The 23,632-nt window shown below is 39.5% G+C and overlaps 1 protein-coding gene across 2 annotated transcripts in view; it reads right to left on the bottom strand.

Moving 5' to 3' along the window:
• Positions 1 to 3,070: 3,070 nt before the first annotated feature.
• KIF1BP (KIF1 binding protein) overlaps positions 3,071 to 23,632 on the bottom strand; it is a 54,693-nt gene continuing 34,131 nt past the window's right edge. For both annotated transcript variants that reach the window (XM_027530470.1, XM_027530471.1), the window contains exons 3-7: positions 20,678 to 20,757; positions 20,210 to 20,393; positions 17,583 to 17,667; positions 8,768 to 8,883; positions 3,071 to 4,507 (exon numbers count right to left, since the gene is read on the bottom strand). In XM_027530470.1, the coding sequence (XP_027386271.1) occupies positions 3,632 to 4,507; positions 8,768 to 8,883; positions 17,583 to 17,667; positions 20,210 to 20,393; positions 20,678 to 20,757 (1,341 nt within the window). In that variant the 3' untranslated portion in view covers positions 3,071 to 3,631. The remainder of the gene's footprint in view (positions 4,508 to 8,767; positions 8,884 to 17,582; positions 17,668 to 20,209; positions 20,394 to 20,677; positions 20,758 to 23,632) is intronic.

Genomic DNA, 23,632 nt, shown 5'->3' with positions numbered 1-23,632 from the left:
AACAAACTCTCAGAGAACAGCTGTCTCTGGGACCCTGCGCTCAGGAAAGCAGTCTGTGAAACAGGTTCTGTGAACAGTGCAGGCCAGGAAGCAGCCAGATTTTCTGCTGATAACTAAAGACAAAGTCTTAAAATATGAAAAGTCACTAGACAGCAAATAGTAAATAGCAAAGTATGTTGATGGTTACGAGGATAAAGACTGGTTTTAAGACCAGTGCCTGTTACAGTTGAATTTTACCTTTTAAAGTCAAGTTGAGTAACAGTTGAGAGGAGGAAAAGCTATCAGGGTTTACGTGGCTGTGCCTTACAAATCATGTTCTAGAGTTTAGCACAACTAGCACACAAAAAGAGCTCAGTCAGTTAAGGAAACACCTGAATGACTATAAAAGGAAGTTATGACACTGAATAATGTTGAGAACAAAACGGCCATATCAAGAAAGGCTTATAACAGGGGGACTTGTTCTAGAGTCAGTTCTCAAGAGGGTTGAAGAAATGAGTGGCCCTGAGATGCAGAGCCGTCTCACATCCCCAGTCAACCTCCCTCCCCTCTTTGCCTCCTCTTGATCCCTTCACTTTCAAGTCTGATTAAAGGAGGCCGTTAGCAATCATTCCCTCTCAAGTATCTTAATATCCTAAACAGAACTCTTTATTCTAACCCCACATCTCCCTCAGAGACATGTGTGTCTCCTGCACACTTCAGCCTAATACTGTTCTTAACTCCTTTCCCTCTCAGGCCTTCCACATAATCCTCTAGCATGTCCTGTGGTTCTACTTCCAAAGCACATTCTGAATCTATCCACTTCTCTCCATCCCTACTCGATCACCCTTGGATTAATCCTAATGGAATGTGGCTTGTCTCCCTGCTTCTCTTTTGGTGCTTCCCCCGTCTCCCTACCGGAGAAGGCAATGGCACCCCACTCCAGTACTCTTGCCTGGAAAATCCCATGGATGGAGGAGCCTGGTGGGCTGCAGTCCTCGGGGTCGCTAAGAGTCGGACACAACTGAGCAACTTCACTTTCACTTTTCACTTTACTGCACTGGAGAAGGAAATGGCAACCCACTCCAGTGTTCTTGCCTGGAGAATCCCAGGGACAGGGGAGCCTGGTGGGCTGCCGTCTATGGGGGTCGCACAGAGTCAGACACAACTGAAGCGACTTAGCAGCAGCAGCAGCCGTCTCCTTACAGTCTATTCTCCCCCCAGGACCCAGATCAGTTTTTCATTAATATGCCAATCAGATCATGTTCTCCCTTAAAAAAAAAAAAAAAAAAATCCACAAATGTTCCCACTAAGCCTATAATAAAATCCTAACTCCTTACCCTCATCTACAAAGTCCTCTCCCACACCTGCCCCACCCCATCTCACTCCCACATCCTCTGCTGCAGTCACACAGGCCTTTCCTATCTTCTCAAATTCAAAACTCCTTCCTAAATTCAGTCCAACCTGAGGGCCTCATATTCTCTGGAATACTCTCCCAAAGAACACTGATTTTGCTGCTCTCTTCAGTCAGTTCTGTTCAGTCGCTCAGTCGTGTCCAACTCTTTGCGACCCCATGCACTGCAGCACACCAGGCTTCCCAGTCCATCACCAACTGAGCTTGCTCAAACTCATGTCCATTGAGTCAGTGATGCCATCCAACCATCTCATCCTCTGTCGTCCCCTTCTCCTCCTGCCTTCAATCTTTCCCAGCATCAGGGTCTTTTCCAATCGTCAGTTCTTCACATCAGGTGGCAAAGTACTGGAGCTTCAGCATCAGTCCTTCCAATGAATATTCAGGACTGATTTCCTTTAGGATTGACTGGTTTGATCTCCTTGCAGTCCAAGGGACTCTCAAGAGTCTTCTCTAACACCACATTTCAAAAGCATCAATTCTTTGGTGCTCAGCTTTCTTTATGGTCCAACTTTCACATCTGTATGTGACTACTAGAAAAACTACAGCTTTGACTAGATGGACCTTTGTCAGCAAAGTAATGTCTCTGCTTTTTAATATACTTCCTGGTTTGTCATGGCTTTTCTTCCAAGGAGCAAGTGTCTTTGCATTTCATGGCTGCAGTCACCATCTGCAGTGATTCTGCCCTTTTAGCCCATTAAATTCTTATCTCAGTGTCACTTCCCACCTTTTCAGCAGCCTTTCAGGTCACTTTCACTAAACTAGCTCCACTTCCCATTAAATGTCAACCTAGCATTCTGGTTCCTTTTTAAAAAAATATTTATTTTATGTGGCTGTGCTGGTCTTAGCTGTGGCATGCAGGCTCTTTCAGTTGCAGCATACAGGATCTCTAGTTGCAGAGTGTGGGATCTAGTTCTCTGACCAGGGATCAAACCTGGGCCCTCTGAAGTGGGAGCAGGGAGTCTTAGCCACTGGGCCACTAGGAAGTCCCTCTGGTTTCTTTCTTAATAGCATTCATGACCTGAAATCTTCTTGCTTCTCTATTTACTTGCTCCATGAGAATAGGACCTTGTTGATCTTCATTATTGTATCCTCTAAGCTCAGAAAAACAAGAACAGTGCCTGACCCACAGTATTTAATAAGTATTAAATATTCAGTGAATCACACAATGCTGTTACAATCAAAGATCCACAGCCCCGCTCCCCTCCCCCTCCAGCAAACTGACCTCAAAGGAAAAGCAAGGTACTTACCACACACACATAAACATCACAGAATCTTAGGCTTGGCTTCAGAACGCTTAGGACTAGGTTAACACAGTGCTATTCTCTGTATCAAATTTTACAACTGATCTTGAATTTTGCACTATCAGAAGAGGAGCTCCATTTCAATCCTGCATCTACTTAAAATAACATATATTAACAATGTTATTATGTACAGATCTTTTTTCAACAAGGCTTTAAGGTTCACCAATACACTAGGATCCTCTGAGAAACTGAAGCCAGTAGAACTTTTCTGGCACATGGCAGTATTTCAGTAAGGATACTCAGTAAGATTTTACGTGTTCTCTCTGTACAACATTACCAAAGAAATATTCTTCTCTGGCTTCAAATAAGGTAATACTTTTGAAGTATCAAAAATAAACCAATTCTTGCAAGAAGACAAAAGAATAAATGGAAGCTTTTGTTAGTGAAACAAGTCAATTTATTGTATTTCCAACAAGGCCTTTTTTTTCTCTATAATGAAACATACCACAATATTTTACAACATAACTTAGTTTTTTAATATCTCAGAAAGGAAACTTTTTTTTTTTAAGGAAAGTAAATATTTTGGGAAGAATAACTACAAGAAGTTACTTTTTCAATTTTAATACAGTAACAGTTTGCCCCCCAGGTATATTAGCCAGCATTTTTTCCCTTAACAAATCCATCAAGTAAATATTAGCCAACAAAAAACCTACTTTTAGAAAATGAGGCAGAAAAGGCTTATATTTAAATAGGAAACGAGCAATCTAAAATACCAATCACATGTCACTTAACAAGGCAATGTATTTACATAATTAGGTATAAATTATTAATTATGCTGATTAAGGTCCTAGCAAAGACTCAATTGGGCTGACTTATCTCCAGGTCAAACAGCACTCACCTGGCTATTAAGTTAAACATCACAATGGAACTGGGTCTGTTTAACTAAGGGGGAAAAATCTCCTCATTATTGCACATCTTCTGTCATTAGAAACAAGGATAATTAAGTCAGGGCCATCTTGGTTCTGAATCTCTCCATTTTTGTTGGAAGAAGACTTACCATCTCTTTACTAAGCTCTAGCTCAACTTCTATTTCCTGGGCAGCTTCAGGGTGCTTCTCACAGTAATCAACAATAAATTTGTAATGTTCCAATGATGTTGCCAAATTTTCTAGCTCTTTCTTGGGATCTGCAGTGATGATTTTGCCATAGAGGCGGGCAACTCGAAACTTAGCTAACATGGCAGGGCGAAGAACATCTTCCCCTATATGCTCAGGAAAGACTTTATTTGGGTCTCTCAGAGAGTCTAAGAAGAGCTGATAGTACTTTAGTGCTGACTTATTCAGATTATTGATTTTTTTCACAATGTGTGAATCAGGATCCCTCAGCTTGTCAGCTATGGCAACCTTCAGATCCATCATATCATAGTAAGCATGTGCAATTTCAAACTGAATCTGTCTGTTGACCAACAGGTAATACTGTGGATTGAGGTCCACGATCAGGGGCTCTAGCATAGCTATTCTGCGTTTATGCATCTTGCACCGTCTCTCCATGTCAGTTTCAAAGAATGCAAGCACCTTAAACAGAGCGCTGTGGTCTTGGACAACTTCAATATGGTCAGTGACATAACCATCAATCTGAAAGAACTCTTTTGCCTCAAAGACATAGTGCTGACCCGTTAAGAAAAGCTCTCTGGCTTCTTCAAAATCTAAAGGTCTCAGATAGCTCACTTTCTCTTCCACTGCAGAGATGGCATCACACAGTTCACCGGTTCCAAACTGCACAGCTTTTTTCCTAACACTTTCTTCCTCATCTAGTTCTTTTTTCCTTAAAGCTCTAAGTTCAGATTGTTTATCAAGATCAAGCTCTCCTATGTTGTCCTGAAAGAAAAAAATAAATTATGGTTAAGGAAGACAGACACTGACTTGTCTCCTGCTGTCAGTACTAAAGCAAATTTAAGATCCCCTGGAGAAAGGAATGGCTACCCACTCCAGTGTTCTTGCCTGGAGAAATCCATGGGCAGAGGAGCCTGGCAGGCTACAGTCCAGGGGGTTGCAAAGAGTCGGACAAAACTGAGCAACTAACACACAAGAGTAAAGACAAGAAAACCCTCTTACTTCCCAATCTGGTGGAGGGAGGTATTATAATCACATCTTTTAGACACGCAGTTGTGTCCAGCTCTTTGTGACCATATGGACTGTAGCCTGCTAGGCTCCTCTGTCCATGAGATTTCCCAGGCAAGATTATTGGAGTGGGTTGCCATTCCCTTTTCCAGGAGACCTTCTCAACCCAGGGATCCAACCTAGATCTCCCACATTGCAGGCAGATTCTTTATCACCTGAGCCACCAGGGAAGCCCACATCTTTTTAAAACTCCTAGTTTTTTTTAATATGTATCTATTTTTTTTATTTGACTGATCCAGCTCTTAACTGTGGCATGTGGGATTCTTTAGTTTGTGGCAAGCAAATTCTTACTTGCAGGCATTCAGGATCTAGTTCCCTGACCCAGGGATAGAACCCAGGCCTCCTGAATTGGGAGCGTGGAGTCTTAGCCACTGGACCACCAGGAAATCCTGACTTCTTTCTAGTTACATTCCAAGTAATTAAAAATGAAAGGAACTAGGAAAAAAGTAAATAACACAACTAAACTGTTTATTACCTTCCTCTTTGGGGAACTAACTCATTTATAGTTACTCCTTCAGATAACACAAATGCATATGAAAACGGTAAGAGTAAGAAATATTACATACATGTAACACATTGTTAGTATTGATATTTTAACATTACAGTAAGGCTGAAATCTGTCTTAAAAATATTGCAAAGAAATACCATTAATAGCATGATGTTTATGCTAAGTTATTTAATAAAATATACTACAGAGAAATGCTCTAGGTCTCTCAAAGATACTAAAATAAAGACAGTGTTAAATCTACCATCATAGTTAAAGTTATCTCCCCTACCTCCTGGGGCAAAAAAAAAAAAAGAGGAAGGAACTAAGATGGTTGAAAAATAGTCAGTTCATTCTCTTCTTCCTGGACGATAAAATTAAACATCAGATAACCAGTGGTCAGCCCCAAAGCCAGCTCTTCTCTTCATTTGAAAAGTCTTCTCTCTAGATCTGCATTGTTCAGAACAGAGTCATGTGCTGCGCGTGGATGCCTACTGAGCATTTGAAATGTCCAAACTGAGATGTGATCAGTGTAAAATAATATACACCCAATTTCCAAGACTTAGTACAAATTACAAAATAGTGCAACAACTTTTTAGTATTAATGACAAATAGAAATGAATATTTCTTTATATATTCTAGGTGGAAGAAATACAAGTTAAAATTAATTTCACCTGCTTTTTTCTTTGTCTAATGTAACCATTTCCCAGGTGGTGCTAGTGGTAAAGAACCCACTTGCCAATGCAGGAGACATAAGAGACATGGGTTCGATCCCTGGGTCGGGAAGATGCCCTGGAGGAGGGCATGGCAACCTACTCCAGTATTCTTACCTGTAGAATCCCAAGGACAGAGGAGCCTGGCAGGCTACAGTTCATGGGGTCACAAAGAGTTGGACACGACTAAAGCGACTTAGCACTGAGCACAATGTAGCCACTGGAAAACTTAAAGTGACATATGTAGCTGGTTTTCTATTTCTGTTGCTCAGCACAGCTCTACACAGGTGTCTCCATCTGTGCCCATGGTTGCCATCCACAGGAGGAGCACCCACAAATCTTCAGGTACACCGGGCTCTTATTAGGCTCCAGACCCATAACTAAAGCACCTCACACACCTCCTGCTCCTCTCAGGAGACTAGGACCCCTCATCCTCAGTATGTCCACAATGGAACTCTCCCTCTTCCGCAAACAGGTTCCTATTCTACTCTTATTTTAGTGAAGGTCACTCCCTCGATCTGGACAGCCAGCCGATGCAGGAGAATCATCCTTGATGTCTCTCTCCTCTCTTAGCCCACACTTCGTGTCTATCATCAAATCCTTTCTGTCTTGCCCCCTAAATAACCTCTTGCACCCACTCTTTCCCACCATCTCTTCTGCCACCATCCTAGCCCAAGATCCCTTCACATCTCACCCACACTGTTCCAGTGACCTAAGTAATCTTCCTCGTCCACACCTGCCTTCCCTCAATCCTCCATTCTGCCACCTAAGTGATCAGTCCAAACCCTCCCGCCCCCCACCAAGGCTTCCAGTTATGGAAGGCCCAGCATGTTCCAGCCCTTTTCTAACTCGGCCTTCTATCACACATGCTCTCTCTGCTCCAGCCTCACAGGCCTTGCTCCATCATTTCCACCACCATGCTCCCTACACCTCAGAACTTTTCAACATGCTGCTTCAGCTCCTTGGAATGCTGTGCTTTTTCTCCAGTCTAGAAATTCCTACGCATTCCCAGAGCTTCCTTCGGATGTTACTTCCTCCCATTGTGACTTTTTTATATCTTGTGTCTCTCCTTTGTGGAACTTACTGAAGTTGCACTTCTGTATGACGTAAAAAACCAGGTCTATTTTTGTTCATCATAGTACAATGACTACTATAAACCTGTCAGAAATAAATACCTAAATTTATGTTATTAAACTTGAATTAAAGAAGGCTTTTCAGATAAGCAGATGACCAAAGGATGAAGCTAAGGTAACAGCCAGATTAAAGAAATCTGAGTAATTTAGTGGTGTGGTCACTGTGTGAGTTTAAAACAAGCAGGTGGTAAATTCCAGTGCCCAGTCTGGAACGCACGGACTAAAGGAACGGCAAGCGTAAGCCACAGGGTGCTCTGCTCGACACGGTCACTTCAAATGCAGGCCCAAGCCTCTAAATCGTGTTTACTTACCTGCTTCCTGGCAGTGTCTTTATTTACACACTTTCTAGACTGCTTTCCGAGCAGAAGAATGCTGACAGATTTTCCAGGCTGCAGTTTCTCTAGACGTAAAACTCCCTAGTTCTTCTCCCCACACCCTTCCTTTTCCAAATATGCCTCATCTTTGCACTACCTCCAAAGTGCTCTCACCTTTGAAACACTCCTGCTTCTGGGGTTTTGTGGTTTGTTTGCTTTTATTTTGTATAGTAGTTTCACAAGGTTCTATATTTACTAGTAAAACAGTTACACTTTACTGCATGTAAACAGAAGAGAGGCCTGACAACTCCTCCAGGAAAGTCTCCTGGAGAATATGCATCCAAATGATTTATTTTCCTCTGTAGTGTTAGTCTCTCAGCTGTGTCTGACTCTTTGTGACCCCAGGGACTGTAGCCCTCCAGGCTTCTCTGTCCATGGAATTCTCTAGACAAGAATACTAGAATGGGTTGCCATTCCCTTCTCCAGGGGAATCTTCCTGACCCAGGGATAGAATCTGGGTCTTCTGCATTGCAAGCAGATTCTTTACCATCTGAGCCACCAGAGCTCTGATTAGGAACTAGAATCCATTAAGTATGGATTAGTAATAGTGGTATCAACAATGATAGTTAACACTGATTGAGGACTTAGTTACCTCTTTCTGAGCCCTTTAAACATATTTAACTCACAGAAACACTATTAAGTAATATTATTATCTCCATCTTACTTGTGAGGAAACTGAGACACAGAGAAGTTAACTGCCATGGAGACACAGCCACAAACTAACAGGGCTGTTTCCAGATACATTCATACTTCTATTTTTATCAATATATATATTTACTGTCTGAAGTATATAAAGATTAGTAAGATTTCCTGCCATCAGGTTGCTTCCAGTCTAAGAAGAGGTAAAGGAATAAGATAAGAATATGAATAAGAACAATGCAAAGTCAAGTGACTTAGGGAGGGTTCTTGAGGGAGAAGAGATCTGTAGGCTTTAAGAATCGTATATACATTCAATAGTTTTTGAGCACCTGTTATGTCTAGAAATTGGTACATAGTATGAATATGATGAAGACTCCCCTCTGATGGGGCTTATGCTCTATCCAATAGCAAGTCTTGAAGGAAGAGGTGCTGTTTGAGACAGCCTTAATGGATGAGTAAGATTTGGATAGGCTGAGACAGGGAAAGCAAGAAACAAGCTTTCTGCATGCCACAAATAATACACATGCAGTGAGCCAATGAGCATACTTCCCATTTTAAGCTTTTACTTACATCCTACTGTTTAAGACAGAAAAGATCACTTTTGACTGTATTACCTGCATGGAAAGTTGGGCATTCTGCATGAGAGTCAAACAGTACTTGATCCAGCATCTTGCTATTTCCCCTTTTCTTTGGTGATAAAGCTCTGGCACATCTCCTTCAGCTTCCGTAGCTAAAAGGTACAACGTGACTTGTGTAAGCCAATGGTCACAACTGTAATTTTCATTGTGTATGCCATTCTTCTTTATATCACTCTTGATTATAAAAATAACAAGTCCTAACTGAAGCAGTGGGAAGAAACTCACCCAAAATTCCTACCACCCAGAGGTTCTTTCTAGTTTTTTTTCTTTTGTATTACCTACAGGTAGAAACTAAGGTCACCACATATATTAAATTTTGAGTACAAGCACCTCAGATATTGCTGGATTGGTTCCAGATCACCGCAGTAAAATGAGTCTCATGAATTTTTGGTTTTCTGTGGCTTATAAAAGTTAAGGTTTGCACTATGGTCTAGTCTATTAAGTGTGCAATAGCATTGTCTTAACAATGTACACATTCTCATTAAAAAATACTTTATTGCTAAAAAAAATGCTAAACATCATTTAAGGCTTCAGAGTCATAATCTTTTTTTTTTTGGTTAGAGGGTCTTGCCTCATTGCTGAGGGCTGCTGACTGATCAGGGTGCTGGTTACTGAAGGCTGAGGTAGGGAGGCTGTGGCCGTTCCTTAAAATAAGACAACAGAGAAGTTTGCTGCATGATGGACTCTTTCTTTCAGGAACAATGTCTTCTGTAGAATGCAATGCTATTTGATAGCATTTTACCCACAGTAGAACTTCTCTCAAAATTAGTCAATCCTCTCAAACCCTGCCACTACTTTATCAAGTTTATGTAATATTCTAACTCCTCTGTTGTCATTTCAACAATTTTCACAGTATCTTCACCTGGAGTAGATACCATCTCAAGAAACCACTTTCTTTGCTCATCCCTAAGAATCAAGTCCTCATCTGTCAAAATTTAGCATGAGATTGTAGCAACTCAGACAAACCTTCAGGTTCAACATTTTAAAAATATTTATTTACCTATTTATTCAGCTGCACTGGGTCTCAGTCGTGACGGATGAGAGCTCTGGTTGTGGCATGTGGAATCTAATTACCTGAAAAGGGACCAAATGTCGGTCCCTTGCTTTGAGAGCTATTAGCCACTGGACTACCGGGGAAGTCCCCTAGGTTCAACTTTTCATTTTAGTTCTCATGCTATTTCTACTATATCTGCAGTTACTTCCTCCACTACAGTCTTGCAGCCCTCAAAATCATCCCTGAGGGTCTGGTCAACTTATTCCAAACTGCTGTTAATGTTGATATTTTGACCTCTTCCCATGAATTACAAATCTTCTTAATGACATCTAGAATGGTGAATCCTTTCCAGCAGATTTTCAATTTACTTTACCCAGATATATCAGAGGAGTCGCATCTACGGCAGTGATAGCCTCATGATTTTTTTCTTCAAATAATAAGACTTGAAAGTCGAAATGACTCCTTGATCTATGGGTTACAGAATGAATGTTGTGTTAGCAAACAACATTAATCGTAAGTACATCTCCATAAGAGCTCTTGGATGACCCAGGTACACTGTCAAGGAGCTATAATACTTTGAAAGGAATTTTTTTTTTGGAACAGTAGGTCTCAGCGATGAGCTTAAAATTTCCAGGAAACCATGTGTTGTCATCCAGGTTTTGTTGCTCCATTTACAGAGCACAGGTAGCATGACTGGCATAAAGCATAATCAGCATAATTTTTAAGGACCCTAGGATTTTCAGAATGGTAAAATCACCAGCTGCACTAGCCCCTAACAAGAGTCAGCAGCTTGTCCTTTGAAGCCAGGCACTGACTTCTCCCCAGCTATGAAAAGTCCTAGATGGCCTCTTCTTCCAACAGAAGGCTGTTGTGGCCATACTGAAAGTCTGTGTAGTGTAGCCACCTTCATTAACGATCTTAGCTGGATCTTCTGGGTAACTCGCTACTTCACCTTGCCCTTTTATGTTATGGAGACGACTTCCTTCTGTAAATCTCAACTTCAAACTTTTCTTCTGCAGCTTCCTCACCCCTCTCAGCCTCCACAGAATTGAAGAAAATTAGGGCCCGGCTCTGGATTAGCCTTTGGCTTAGAGGAATGTTGTGGCTGGTTTGATCTTCTATCCAGACCACTAAAACTTTCTCCATTATCAGCAGTAAGGCTGTTTTGCTTTCTTATCATTTGTGTGTTCACTGGAGTAGCACTTCTAACGTCCTTCAGCAACTTTTTCTTTGCATTCATAACTTGGCTAACTTGCACAAGAGGGAGTATCTTCTGGCCCATTTTTACATGCATTCCTCACTAAGTTTAATTATTTCTAGCTTTTAGCTTAAAGTGTGAGATGTGCAACTCTTCCTTTTACTTCAAGGTCATGGTAGGGTTATTAACTGATCTAATTTTGATAATGCTGTGTCTTCAGGAAATAGAGAGGCCCAAGGAGAGGGAGGGCAACACAAGGCAACAGCCAGTCAGTGGAGCAGTCAGAACACGTTTACCAACTAACGTTACCATCTTATATGGACATAGTCAGTGGCACCCAAAACAATTTCAACAGTGAAAGATCACTGATCACAGGCCATCATAACAAATAATAATGAAAAAGTGTGAAATATAGGCATTACCAAAGTGTGATAAAGACATGAATTGAGAAAATGCTCTTAGAAAAACAGTATTAAAAAAAAAAAAAAGAAAAGAAAAACAGTATTGATCAATTGCTCCAGAGCTGCCACAAAACATTTTTTTTTTTAATTCAGTGAAATGTAATAAAATGAGGGCTTCCCTGATGGCTCAGATGGTAAAGAATATGCTCCCAATGCGGGAGACCCAGGTTCGATCCCTGGATCGGGAAGATACCCTGGAGCAGGGAATGGCAACCCAAACTCTTGCCTGGAGAATTCCATGGACAGAAGAGCCTGGTGGGTTACAGTCTATGGGGTCACAAAGAGTCGGACATGACTGAGCGACTAACACAACATACTTATCACTATCAACTCTTTAACGTCATTTTTAAGTCCAGCATCATGGACAATGTATAGAAATATATTTCTATACTTCAGTCATTCTTCTAATACTGGCCACTGTTTCCAATTCCTCTTTACAAACAACTCTAAACAGGAAGATCTCTGTACATAGATTTGTCTGGATTTTCAATTATTTCCTTAAGATAGATTCCTAGATGTGAAATTTACTGGGTCAGAGTTTACACCATTTAAAATGTTCTTGATACACACGCCAAATTATTTTCAACAAATACTCTAACAACATATAAGGCTGCTCAATAAAGTCATTTTAAAAACACTGAACACAGCCAATGTTTTAGCTTTCTACTTTGAAGAGTAAAAACAAAGCCTCTCACTGGAGGTTTAGTTCTCATTAACTATTTATATTTGTGGACAAATAACCTTTTAGACTTCAACCAATCTATGATTAATTGAATGTAATAAGAGAAAAAAAATTAATTTTATAATGTATACTCCTCTAACTCAGCCTCTGTATTCTTCTGATCCTTAATGATACAGTTACTTTATTATAAAACTCGTTAGGTGACCAACACAGTTTTTAGACTGAGATAACTGACGTATTATATTAGTTCCAGGTGTACAACATAATGGGATGAGACCTTTTAAGACCTACTCTGTTAGCAAATTTCAAATATGCAATCAATACACTGTAACACACTATGCTGTACCTTACATCCCCATGACTTATAAATTTTATGACGCCCTTCACATTCACCCACACCCACCTCTGGCAACCACCAATGTGTTCTCTGTACCTAGGAATTGTGTTTTCTTGGATTCCACATAGAAGTGAAATCATACAGTGTGTGCCATTCTCTGATTTCACTTAGTATGATGCCCTAAGGTCCATTCATGTTGTCAAAAATGGCAAGATTTGTTTTCTTCTTTTTCTCTATCTTTCCACATACCATTGTAATAGCTAAGATTTACTTTTCACTTTCCAAAAAACCATTTTCATCCCTAGTAAGAACATACACTTTAGGTATTTTAAGTATCTTGTTAGAAACCAACGCCCATTATCATGATGTTCAGCCTGTTGTACAGAACAAGTTTGGGAAAACTTTTTCCCAAACACTGTAGGTTTGATTTTTATCTGTCCTGAGCCTTTGCAAGGTTGCAGAGCCCCCCAACCAATTTCAGAGAGCAGAGATCAGGACAGCGGCTCTACCTGGGGAGAAGCAAGTTGCTCATCTCCCAGCAGTGATAAGTCACTGATCAGCTGGATCATGTCCTTCATATGAATGTTTGGTTCTGTAGAAAAGGCGATTTTTAATCCCAACAGTAAAACTTTTCTACCTGGATTCTAAGGAAACAATATACAGCTGATTCTCATCATTCATGGTAGTTATGTTCTATAAAGTCACTGTGAATAATAAATTAGGGAACGCTAAAATACTACACCTAGGGGAAACACAGAGTTAGGTTCTAATGAGCTTCTGGACACACTATTTTCATCAAGTGATCAATATATAACATTTTACATGCATTTCTGTTTAAAGACGCCTTGTTTCATGTCTAACTACTGACTCTAACAATGAACTCGTGGCCAACAGCACTGTCGCCTGTGCCTGAATGAAGCTTGTCTAACACTGCATTTTCTCCAGAAGGTGCTTCACAGCCTTCATGTGCTTACAAACACTAGATACCACCTCAGCACTACAGCTGGGGCCATTTTAAACAACAAAATGCAGAACAATCTGAAAAGTGTGGAACTAAATAGACCACAAAAAGTATACTTGCTTATAGTATGAGGGCTTGAAATGAGAAGGCAGAGCATTACCTTGATCAACCTCAAATGGTAATGTGCACCTCAGGTGTCTTAAACCCTCTGGCTCTCTGCAAATGACCACAGAAGTGCCTCGAGTAATAATCTTGGGGTTATAAGTACATTGTAGCAAGTAGGCAAATTCAAAGATATGAAGCCCTTGATCTTTCCTTTTTAGACATAGTTTTATGGATTATAGCTTATGGATATGAGTAAGTGACCTCCTTAAGGTCTGGAACCAAAAGTAACTGGACTGATACCATACTAAAATGTGCTCAGAGGTCCTATGTGGGCATATTACTGTTTTTTTTTTTTTTTTAATATTATAGTTGATTACGGAGAAGGCAATGGCACCCCACTCCAGTACTCTTGCCTGGAAAATCCCATGGGCGGAGGAGCCTGGTGGGCTGCAGTCCATGGGGTCGAGAAGAGTCGGACACGACTGAGCGACTTCACTTTCACTTTTCACTTTCACGCATTGGAGAAGGAAATGGCAACCCACTCCAGTGTTCTTGCTGGAGAATCCCAGGGACGGGGGAGCCTGGTGGGCTGCTGTCTACGTGGTCGCACAGAGTCTGACACTACTGAAGTGACTTAGCAGTAGCAGCAGCATAATTAACAATGTTGTGTTAGTGTACAGCAGGGTAACTCAGTTATACATATACACGTATCATTTTTCAAATTCTTTTTCCATTTAGGTTATTACAGCATATTGAGCAGAGTTCCCTATGCTATACAGGAGGTCCTTTCACGTGTGTACATGTGTGTACATGTCAATCCCAAATTCCCAATCTAACCCTTCTCCCAATTTTCCCGCCTGGTAACCGTGAATTTATTCTCCAAATGGGGGAGTTTGTTTCTCATTTGTAAAGAAGTTCATTTGTATCATCTTTTTTAGATTCCACTTAAAAGTGATATCATATGGTATTTGTTTTTTCCTGTCTGCACTTAGTATGATAATCTCCAGGTCCATCCATGTTGCTACAAACAGCACTACTCCATTCTGTTTAATGGCTGAGTAATATTTCATTGAAAAGACAACCCAAAGAATGGGAGAAAATATTTGTAAATGATGTGATGGACAATGGATTAATCTCCAAAATTTAAAAATAGCTCACATGGTTCAACAGCAAAACAACCTAATCAAAAATGGGCAGAAGACCTGAATAGACATTTCTCCAAAGACATTTAGATAGCCAAGAGGCACATGAAAAAATGCTCAACATTGCTACTTTTTAGAGAAATGAGGTATCACCCCACACCAGTCAGAATGGCCATCATCAAAAAGTCTACTAATAATAAATGCTGGAGAGGGTGTAGAGAAAAGGGAACTCTCCCACATTGTTGGCAGGAATGTAATTTGGTGCAGCCACTATGGAGAGCAGTATGGAAGGTCCTTAAGAAACTAAAAACAGATGAACTACCATACGATCTAGCAATCCCACTCCTGGGCATATATCTGGAGAAAACCACGGTTCAGGAGGATGCATGCACCTCCGTGTTCACTGCAGCACTGTTGACAGCAGCCAAGTCATAGAAACAACCTAAATGTCCACTGACAGATTAACTAAAGAAGGTGTGACACACATATACACAGTGGAATATTACTTGGCCATTAAAAAGACACTGCTATATTTACAATAGGTTACCTACAAGGCCCTACTGTAGAGCACATGGAACTTGGCTGTTTTCCTGAAACATAACACTGTTAACTAACTATACTCCAATATAAAATAAAATTTTTAAATAATTCTAGAAAGTTCCAAAAGCAAAACTTGAATTTGCCACATGTTGTCCATTACTTATATAGCATTTACACTGTATTTAGTACTGTAAATTCTCTAGAGATGATTTAATATATACAAGAGAGGATGTGTATTGGTTATATGCATTATGACTGGAGCATCCACAGGTGTTTGCTATCTGGGGGGGGATGGGGGGGCGGTCCTGGAACCAATCTCCTGTGGACACCAAGGGGCAACTGCACCCAAGAATTGCTGGATCACATACAGCTCTATTTTTAATTTCTTGCAGAGCTTCCATACAGTTTTCATAGTGGTTACACCAATTTACAATACCACCATAGTGCACACGGGTCCCCTTTTCTACACCTTCACCAACACTTGTTATTTCTTGTCTTCTTGATAATGGCCAATTAATACGTGTGAAGCGATAGCTTGTTTTGGTTCTGACTGGCTCAAATACACACGCTGACTGTGCTGTGATTTATAAAACTAAGTGAAACACTATAATTAAAACTAGATATTTGGACACATCACATATATAGTATTCCAACCAAAAACGTATAATCTGAATCTTAGTGTAAGGAAACAAACACCGAATGGTAGAAAATCTATAAAATAAGAGGCCTATATTTTTTCAAAAATGCCTGATGAAAGAAAAGCTGAGGAACTGGTCCAGATTAAAGACGACTAAAGAGATGTGACAACTACTATGGAAAACAGTATGCAGGTTCCCTAAAAAACTGAAAATAGACCTACCCTATGATCCTGCAATCCCACTCCTGGACATATATCCAAAGAGAACCATAATTCAAAATGATATGCACACCCCAATATTCACTGCAGCACTATTTACAATACCCAGGAAATGGAAGCAAGAATGGATAAACAGAAGAATGGATAAAGATCTGGTACATATATACAATGGATTATTGCTCAGACATAAAAAAAATGAAACAATGTCATCTGCAGCAACACGGATGGACTTAGAGATATGAGTGAAGTCAGAGAAAGACAAGTATCATATGCTATCACTCATATAGGAAATCTTAAAAACGGTACAAATGAACCTATTTATAAAATAGAAATAACAGGGAGGAAAGCAGGGCAGGGAGGGACAAACTGGGAGACTGGGACTGACATACACACATTCTCTCTCTCTCTCTCTCTCTCTCTCTCTCTAAGTCGCTTCAGTCGTGTCCGACTCTGTGCGACCCCATAGACGGCAGCCCACCAGGCTCCGCCATCCCTGGGATTCTCCAGGCAAGAACACTGGAGTGGGTTGCATTTCCTTCTCCAATGCATGAAAGTGAAAAGTGAAAGTGAAGTCGCTCAGCCGTATCCAACTCTTAGCGACCCCATTGACTGCAGCCTACCAGGCTCCTCCGTCCATGGGATTTTCCTGGCAAGAGTACTGGAGTGGGGTGCCATTGCCTTCTCCGGACATATACACATTACTATATATAAAACAGATAACTAATAAGGACATACTGTATACCACAGGGAACTCTTCTCAATATTCTGTAATGACCTATATGGGAAAAGAATCTTTACCATCTGAGCCACCAGGGTAGCCCCTGGGAAAAGAATCTAAAGACTGGATAGATGTATATGCAAAGCTGATTCACTTTGATGTACAGCAGAAACTAACAACACTATAAATCAACTATATGTCAATAAAATTTTTTTTTAAGTACTAGAGAAACTAGTTGAAACTCCAGTACTTTGGCCACCTCATTGGAAAAGACTCTGATGCTGGGAGGGATTGGGGGCAGAAGGAGAAGGGGACGATAGAGGATGAGATGGCTGGATGGCATCACCGACTCAATGGACATGAGTTTGAGTGAACTCCGGGAGTTGGTGATGGACAGGGAAGCCTGGCGTGCTGCGATTCATGGGATCACAAAGAGTCAGACACGACTGAGCGACTGAACTGAACTGAGAGAAACTAGTACTATAGAGAAACTGCTACAAAGGATGTTATGGAGACAGCTGCTAAATATGAATTATAGATAAAAGAACTGTACCTATGTTACATTTCCTGTTCTATGATTATGTAAGAAAATATTTTTCGGAAAAACTCGCTGAAGTATTAGGGGGTAATGGAGCCTAAACATATCTGCAAATGAGGCAAATATAAAAATTTGGTGAGTTCAGATGGGCCTATGGTAATTCTTTGTTCTGTTCTTGAATTTTCTAAATTAACATGATTTCAAAAATAAAGTGATTTTTTTTAAAGTTATATAATGAAACATGTACACATAAACTTACTGTCTTCTGTGGTTCGGATCTTTCCAATTTGACCAAAAATGACATTAGCAGCTGATAAACAGTGTCTGGCCTCCATAAAGCATTGCTGTTGCAGAAATAAGAATAAATTCAATTATCACAAAACCTTATTTGCAAGAGATACTTGCATAGTCTCTTAATATGGGAAAAGCTCTAAATTCAGATAAAAAACACTACTAAGGAGACCCTGTATGGTAACTAAACAAGAAAGTATATAAGACATGTCTGAATATTATTTGGTTAAAAAACTATCTTAAAGATTAAAATAACAATACCCTCAAACTCTTAATAATCCAAACTGCCTGGAGAAATGCTTGCTGATTGGAAACTAGCCCCTTCAGGAATCAGTCAGCAGAAAAGAACGGCTGTCATCCTAGAGTCCACCACACATCCGCGTCCTTTAAGCTTCAGTCTGAATAGCCAAGTTACATTCTGTCAACGGACTGGAAGATTTCATCTTTTTCAAGTTTAGAGATCCCCTTTAAATCCAATCATTCAAAGGCAAGCAGGATAAATACTGATAAGAGATTCCTGTCTTCTGAAATCTTTCCAATTGTACATATAATGAGGCTTCCCAAGTTTTGAAGTCAACAGGCTTCCACAGACAAACTCTATGGAACTGCTTTACCAATACAGTTGAAGACTTCACAATCAAACCAGGGCATGGTAAGCTTCTCAAACCCTTGGAGAAGATCTCCTTGTTACTTACTTTACATGTGTCATGTAAGTCACAGGAATACTCGGCAGAAGTACCAAGTTAAAAGTCAAATTTTAGTTGGAAGCCACCCTTGTTAAATGTCTATTTCATATTAGTAACACTGATTTTGCTAAGGTGGTTTTTAACAGTTGACTATGACTTTAAAATCTCAGCACTCAATGTATCTCCCCATTATGGTAAATTCAGAAGCCATCTTGAGCACAGCTGGGTACCATGTGTAGTACTAGCCCAGCAGTATCTACAGCTCAAAATATTGGTGTTAAACCTCAAAATCCAAAAGAAAGTTACAGTTTACATAAAGAAGTTTTAATTGTTGGTCTGTGACTTCTTATTCATTATCACTTCAGCACTGTCCAGACTGGTTATCTGAAAGCAACCACTGTTAGAACTAACAGTGAGTGTGCATGGTGTCCCCTACGTGGCTGGTAAATGTGGGACTTTAGCACCTGCAAGGCAGGGACTCACTACGTAGCAAAACCTCATGGAACCAGATGAAATGACAGTGACATAAATGACAATTGTATTAAAAAAAATAAAAAGGCTCAAATCTCTCTTCACATTATAACTTAGCTAGTTGGAACAAAACTTACAAAACACTTTGGTAAAAAAAGAAAAAATAAAAGCACAGGGTGGGGGGACGTCCTCATGAAATTTACTGCATGCTCTACATAAGCAATGCTTAACAACTTTAAACTTGTAATTACACTTTAACATCTGGATATCTTAGTACAATTACAGTGAATAATTTTAAAGTTGCTAAACAAAATAAGGTGCTTCTGGGAACTATTTTAAAAAAGTGCCACAAGCAGAAGCACCAGGTAAGTTTTGATGATCACAATGAAATGAATTAATGAGATTTAGATTTAACTGAATGCTCTGATATATGCAGTAGCGTTACTTACACGCTTGATCTTAGACCAAAGTCCTAGAAGCGATGCTGTAGTCACCACAGCCCTTTCTCTCCTGCTAATAGCTTTTCTGAATGAAATTCTGTGGGACAATACTTTAAACACAGGGCGCATTTATAGAACCAGCACTAACAAGACACTTAGGAAGGATATAGGCCCAGTAAGGATACAGCAGCAGATAAAGAGAGATCTAAGAAGGAACTCTGATAAGCAAAGAATTACCAAAGTTTCAGAGGCATGTGAATTCAAAATACAAAGAAAAGTTATTTCTATTACTGAGATATTGAGAATTAATATAAAATCTGGCTGGAAAAGGAGGCTTTAAAGTGTGTTAGCATTAAAAATCCTTTTAAGGGCTAAAAAACTGAAAAGGTCAATTAAGAATATATCTACATAAAAAAATAAAAAGATATCTACATAATTCAGGATAATTCTGAAAGCAATGAAGAAGCTCAAATTTGTCCTTGTGTAATACTCTAGGAAAAAATATAACCACCCAGAACTCTGGAACTGAGCAAGACATTCCCAACACAGAATAAGTTGCACAAAGGAGTTAATTCTAAAGAATAACTGAGAGCATTACATGCTTCTATCAAAGCCCACATTTAACAGTCAACTTCCTCAGACAAATTCTCACACTTGCCAGATTACCAATGCATAAAGATAAAGTTAAATCTACAAGATAAAATCTGCAACTTAAGGTAACATTTCACGAAAACAGAGATAGCCTGCCTGTATCAAAAAAGAATTGGTCTTAAGCAACATGTAGGACATAGTAAAATTATTTTAAGATTCAAAAGGATTATTGCAACAAAAGCTACAAACTTGAGTACACTGGCAAACTGGACTGCATTTTTCTATTTAGTTTACATCATAAACGACAAGCTATCTGTTTTTAAAAGATGACATTTTCAACATTCTTTCAGTTCTATTTTTATACACATATTGGTAACTCTGGTAGGTAACTACTCTGAGTAGCTTACCTTATTGATGTAAAACTGTGACAAGGTAGCAGCATTAATAGCCCACTCCATGGGATGGTAGGCGTTGTGCTCAAGCTGGCGTTTGAGGGTACTGTGGCAATAATGGGCAGCCTTCTCAAACATTTCCATATGCTGGTAGACTTGAGCCAGGTAATACAGATTATGAGTGTAAACCTTCTCAAATCTATAAAGGAAAAAATATCTCTGTAACAGTGTATAATTTATAAGGAACTTTCAAATCTATCAAATTTATAAGGAACTTGTTATCTTGACCCTCCAGTTCGTATGACTACTGTATTTGACAGATAAGGAAACTGAGTCCCAGATATAAACTGGGTAACGCATCTAGGAAGTGGCAAATGAAGGTTTTAATCTGTAACCTTTGCCTTGAAAGAGAAAATATTGAGCAATCATCTCAAATACACTATGTGGAAATAACTGTGAGGGCTGATCTCTAGACCTGCTCACCTTTTTGATCTCTCCTGTTCAGGAAGTTTCTCTTCTTCAGGAAGAAAATGCTCAGTAGGGTCAAGAGGAGGACTCCCAATCTGCAATCAAAGAAGAAGAAACTAAATTTTTACTGCAAACACCAAGCGCTTTCCTCTGGAGGAACTTGGGAAATCAAATTTGATTTTTTTTTTTAATTTTTACTTCATTTTTAACTAGTTTATTTTCACATACTATCTAAGAAGTAACTTCTTAACAATAATCTTAGAGTCAAACAAATAAAAAGAGAATACATACAAGCTCACACTTAACAATACTTTATTTTTTTTTTTAACAATACTTTAATTACTGCTCAGGAGAACTTCAAATACACTTTAAAAATCTTTCATTTTTAGAGATGTATAATTCTATAGGTATCTTAAGTCTTAATCTTCTCACAAACAAAAGCTCTTCTGAAAACTTACATAAGCATGACGTGTAACAAAATGTATATAAGTCCTCAGAGCAATATTGTTCTAAGCTAACCACCAGTAAAAATCAAAGTTTCCAATATTTATTCCAATATTGTCAGGGAAACAAGGACAGCATACACAGATTACCCCCCTTTCAACACAGGGAAATTAAAGTCAGTTATTCCATCATTTATTACCTTGGGCAAGTTACCCCATCTCTTGTTATGTTTCCTCATCTATAAAGTAAGGATAATAAACATCTACCTCAACAAGTAGTTATGAGGATTCGCTGAATTAATACATATAAAAAACCATATAATCTCATCTGAGGTCTTCCAAAAAAAGCTGCTGCTGCTAAGTCGCTTCAGTCGTGTCCAACTCTGTGCGACCCCATAGACAGCAGCCCACCAGGCTCCCCCATCCCTGGGATTCTCCAGGCAAGAACACTGGAGTGGGTTGCCATTTCCTTCTCCAGTGCGTGAAAGTGAAAAGTGAAAGTGAAGTCGCTCAGTGTGTCTGACTCTTCGAGACCCCATGGACTGCAGCCTACCAGGCTCCTCCACCCATGGGATTTTCCAGGCAAGAGTACTGGAGTGGGGTGCCATTGCCTTCTCCGTCCAAAAAAAGCAGAACTACTTAACCACTGCCTCATTCTACTTCCGGGAGGACAGGCTCATCTGCCTTAAACTAAATTCACTAAACTTCAAATAGCAACCATGGTTTTCGTTAAAAAAAAAAAAAAAAGTGACCTTATATTCTGGATGCAAATATTAAAAGGATCACTTCTGTTCCTAGAATTCACAAAAAGTAAGAATGGCTAAGACAGGAAGCAAGGCCTAAGGCAAACTAAGTATTCTTCAGAAACCTCCTTAACAACTTTGAGGGCTGTTTTGAATGCTTAGCCCTGTCCTGACGAGAGGAATTAATGTATTCTTTATGTACATACTATATCACACATCATACTGTAACACAGTCAAACCAGTCTCTTAAATAAAAAAGAGGTACAATTAAGAACAAAGAATTTTGCTATGTGTTTTATGTTTTTATATTAATACTAGTATTTAATGAAATATAGGTAATAATATTAAATGAAATGACATTAAATGCTAATTAATACTAGTATTTAATGAAATACAATCTTCACATTTTAAACTAACAATGTCATGTGTAAGACTATGATCCTAAACTCATAAAGGCAACAAACACATCAATCTGGCTTTGTGAGGCTCTGCCCTTAGCACTTTATGAGGAAATTTTTAAAACTAAGGTAGAATATCCACAGCTTTTAAAATTCAATTTGGTGATATATTCCTCAGAAAAAGTGTTAATGGCCTAAAAATGCACATTCAAAAATGTACGTTAAACTAATCAAAAATGGTCAACCTAAAAAAAACATTTTCTGAAAAGAAAAACACACAACTAAGAGGCACATGAAAACATGCTCAAAACTGTTTTCTAATAATAATTGGAAAAATTCAACTCAGAATTAAAAACGAGACATCATCTCAAACCACTCAGAAAACCCATCATCAAAATTTCTACAAACAATAAAAGCTCAAGAGGGTGTACAGAAAAAGGAACACTTCCACACTGCTAGTAGCAAAGTAAACTGGTACACCTACATGAAAAGGAGTACAAAAGTGCCTTTAAAACATTTAGAAAAATACACCTACTATATGCTCCAGCAGTCCCACTCTTAAAGAGTAAATGGGAGAGAAGCAGACTTTGAAAAGACACAGGCACGCAACATGCACTGCAGCACCTATTACAACAGCGAAGACGCGGAAGCAACAAATGTTCATGGACTGACACACAGGTAAGGAGGTGGAACATGTGCACAATGCAACTTGACTCAGGCATGAAAGATCGTGATCATGCCAACCGCCAGAACCTACGTGAAATAGAGAGAAGCCAGAAAGGCAAACGTTTTATATCACTTGCAGGTGTAATGGGCACACCCCATGAGCTAACTGGGAAAACAGATGCAGACACTTCAGAACCAAATTTATGGTAACAATAGGAAGCAGGGAAGGGATAAATTAGGAAATTGGGATGAACAAATACAATTACTACCCACAAAACATAATTAACAACAAGTGATATTCTACAAAGGAAGACCTAATTAACACTCTTTAGTAACTGAAATGGGAAAAGAATCTGAACATACAAAGATGTATGTATATGTAAAACAGAAGATTCTGTACACCTACATCACCCACAACATGTACTTAAATGTTACTCCAATAAAAAATTTAAAAGTTAACACAAAAGAGAGCTACCCAAAGGCAAGTTTTGGGGTGGTGCTTCTGGAGCATTCCACTCTACAACCCAAAAGCAGGACTTGCTCTAAGGTTCAATGTCTGCTTGCCAGGGAAAACAGGGCTGAGGATGAAAAAATGCTGCCCACATGTGGCCGCTTCAGGCAACAGCAACTTGAAAACTACTGCCTCAGTTCAGTTCACTTCAGTTGTGTCCGACTCTTTGCGACCCCATGGACTGCAGCACACCAGGCTTCCCTTTCCAT

The sequence above is a fragment of the Bos indicus x Bos taurus genome, chromosome 28 (assembly GCF_003369695.1).
Source record: "Bos indicus x Bos taurus breed Angus x Brahman F1 hybrid chromosome 28, Bos_hybrid_MaternalHap_v2.0, whole genome shotgun sequence".
NCBI classification, from domain to species: Eukaryota; Metazoa; Chordata; class Mammalia; order Artiodactyla; family Bovidae; genus Bos; species Bos indicus x Bos taurus.
Note: the sequence above shows the minus strand (reverse complement) of the source record. Positions and strands in the feature narration are given on the sequence as shown.